The sequence below is a fragment of the Semicossyphus pulcher genome, unplaced genomic scaffold (genome assembly GCF_022749685.1).
Source record: "Semicossyphus pulcher isolate SPU_LCO1_2020_fin unplaced genomic scaffold, fSemPul1.0.p SCAF_4, whole genome shotgun sequence".
NCBI classification, from domain to species: Eukaryota; Metazoa; Chordata; class Actinopteri; order Labriformes; family Labridae; genus Semicossyphus; species Semicossyphus pulcher.
The window spans coordinates 9,069,432-9,071,930 of NW_027211715.1; the positions used below are offsets into that span (position 1 = coordinate 9,069,432).

General features: G+C 44.5%; 1 protein-coding gene across 1 annotated transcript; it reads right to left on the reverse strand.

The window, feature by feature from the left end:
• Positions 1 to 212: 212 nt before the first annotated feature.
• Positions 213 to 2,269, reverse strand: LOC138607237 (uncharacterized). Its single transcript, XM_069679811.1, is given in 2 exon segments — positions 213 to 341; positions 1,736 to 2,269. Coding segments are annotated over 2 exon segments (663 nt in total).
• Between the last annotated feature and the right edge of the window lie 230 nt (positions 2,270 to 2,499).

Sequence of the window (2,499 nt, forward strand, 5' to 3'; positions counted from 1 at the left end):
CAGTGGAGCAAAGTTACTTTGCTTTGCTTGTTCTTACTGTATTTTTTTTTTTGCCCTTTTCAGATGTGCTTCGCTTTTATTCTTAACCGCAGCCTGATGCACCTGTTTTTGATTATTTTTTTACATCATGGCATAGCATGTCCAACAGCTTAGCCTATCACTAGAGCAGATCCACAGCATTTGAGATCCATGAGGGAGGCACGGGTCCTACTTCAGAGCAGCTCCTCAATTTGCAGGATGAGATCAAAGACCTCTTGCAATGGCCGACACAGCGCATCTGGCTTGAAGTCCTCCAGCCTCAGTAGAATACCCTGCTCTTTTTCAGGACTCTCATCAATATGCTAAATTGAATTTTGGCATTTGTCAAAGATGGTGGCGTATCTTAAAGCTTTGTTTCGACAACATCTTGTTGAAATGACTGGGGTGAAGGTTTTGCATGATAAATTTGGAGCAATTTTTAATGCGATCCCCTCTTGAAAATCCAACAAATCTTTTAATGGACCAATTGAAATCTCATTGGATGGGAGATTCTCCCTCTCCACTGTATCTGGTGGAATGGTGGAATAAATGTCTGTCCACGGACCAGGGCACTCTTCAGGTTCTTTACCAGATGTGGGACATCTGGCATGATATATAGCCTCCTTTCTGGTCTTGCTGGATGTGGGACAGACATTGTATTGTAGTCCACTTCAAAGGCCCTCCACATTTCCCGATTAGGGCTGCCCATGTCGGTGGTGACGTTGGTCAAATGTAGCCCTATGGAGGCTGCTCTTTCAATAATATCCAGGACGATGGGTTTGTGCATTGTCCCATTAGTGGAATTGCAACTGTAGTGGAAAGCCACTACTTGTTGCACCATGTTGTGCTCTGTGCCAACATAAAAACACACACATGTGATGCCTCTCCTGTGTGGCCAGGTAATGTGACGTCCCCATAAAGCTTCCCTGTTCCCAAGTGCAGCTCCACACTTGGTGTGATTGCCATCTCATCCAAAGTTGGCACACACTCCATCTCAATCTCTGTCAGACCATCTACCTTCAGCTTCAGCATGTCAAACACCTCCCCTAGTACTCCTGGCTCCATCTTTAAATGCTGCAGTCTTCTTTACAGGGTTCTGATGTCAGGGAGAGGAATCTCCATGTCCTGAAGCAGCCAAGAGTTTTATAGCCTTTTTAAGGATATCATTTCCCCATCGCATGCTCCTCTTACTCTTCATGCCAATCACTTTTATATTTAGAAAAGATTGCAGCAAATTTCTTTTCCATGGCTGAATTCTTTTTCCATAGGATCTCATTCATTCTTTTCTGTCATTTTAGGGCTGTGATGGTCAGGGTGACCTGAGCCAACCATTTCTTCTCTTTTGAGAAGCCATACATCTGGATCCCTTTCTCGGACTGATTGGTGCATCCAAATGCTGCACAGCCAACCATGGTAATATCTGAAAATGATCTAGAAAAGTTAGATATACCCCATAAAAGTTATAATTAAGCAAGCAAAATATACTTAAATGCCCGCAGAGATTTCTTAAACTGTGGTGGGTGAACTCTAAACCCTCTAAAATAGTCAAATTAAATGTTATTGTCCCATACACAATCTTACTCGGTATAATATATGATGAAATTCTTAGGTGCCTAGCTCCCAAATGAAGCAAACAACTAGATAAATACAATCAGGGCTTGACATTAAAACCCGCCAAATGCAGGTAGAATTGGGCAGTGGCGGGTGACTCACTCACTCTCACTAGCCACTCTGGCGGGTGGTATTCTAGTTTTTTTTCAGTTACATTAATTTTAGTGACTTCCGATTGGTGTAACCGGGAGTCATTAATGCCTACATGAATAACAATCTATTAAAATTTACGATTACCCTTTGTCAGCAATTTTACATTGGACTCGATGTCGCCCGCTCCGGCCCCAGGAATACATTTCACTATGGCTGCTGGCTTCGCTAACTTCACGTTTGTGACTATGGAGCTGCCAATAACCAGAGTTAGTTTCTCAGCGGGTGTGTCGCTGAGTGTGGAAAACTTGTTGATGACATGAAGTGGTTGGTGGTGAACCATGTGCTTCGTCTTGCGGCTATGCTTCCTTCTGAGAGTAACCCAGCCACTGCATCCCGGCTGCTCGGGAGTTGCCGGGGGAGAAGCTACGCAAGGTCGGCCTGCACCGGCTACTGGCCCTGGGGGCTTGCTGCTGACTACAGCAGCTAGGGATGCTTGGTTTTCCAAGGTGCGGAGCTGCGTCTCTAATTCTGTGATCCTCGCCTCCATAGCTCCAAAAATACAACATTTAATACAAGTACCCTTATCCGTAAAGGAGGTTGAGGTAGAACTAAACATCTGACACACCGAACAGGTGCTAAGCTAACGGCTAAGCGAGTTTGAAGTTAAGGGTTTAGCAGATATGTCACGAATGCAACAACGAGAGAGCTTGATGAAAACTTTTTGTTTTTACGTAGGCACGTCCGTCCCAAAATAATCATGCAGCGCAGTGAGGACAC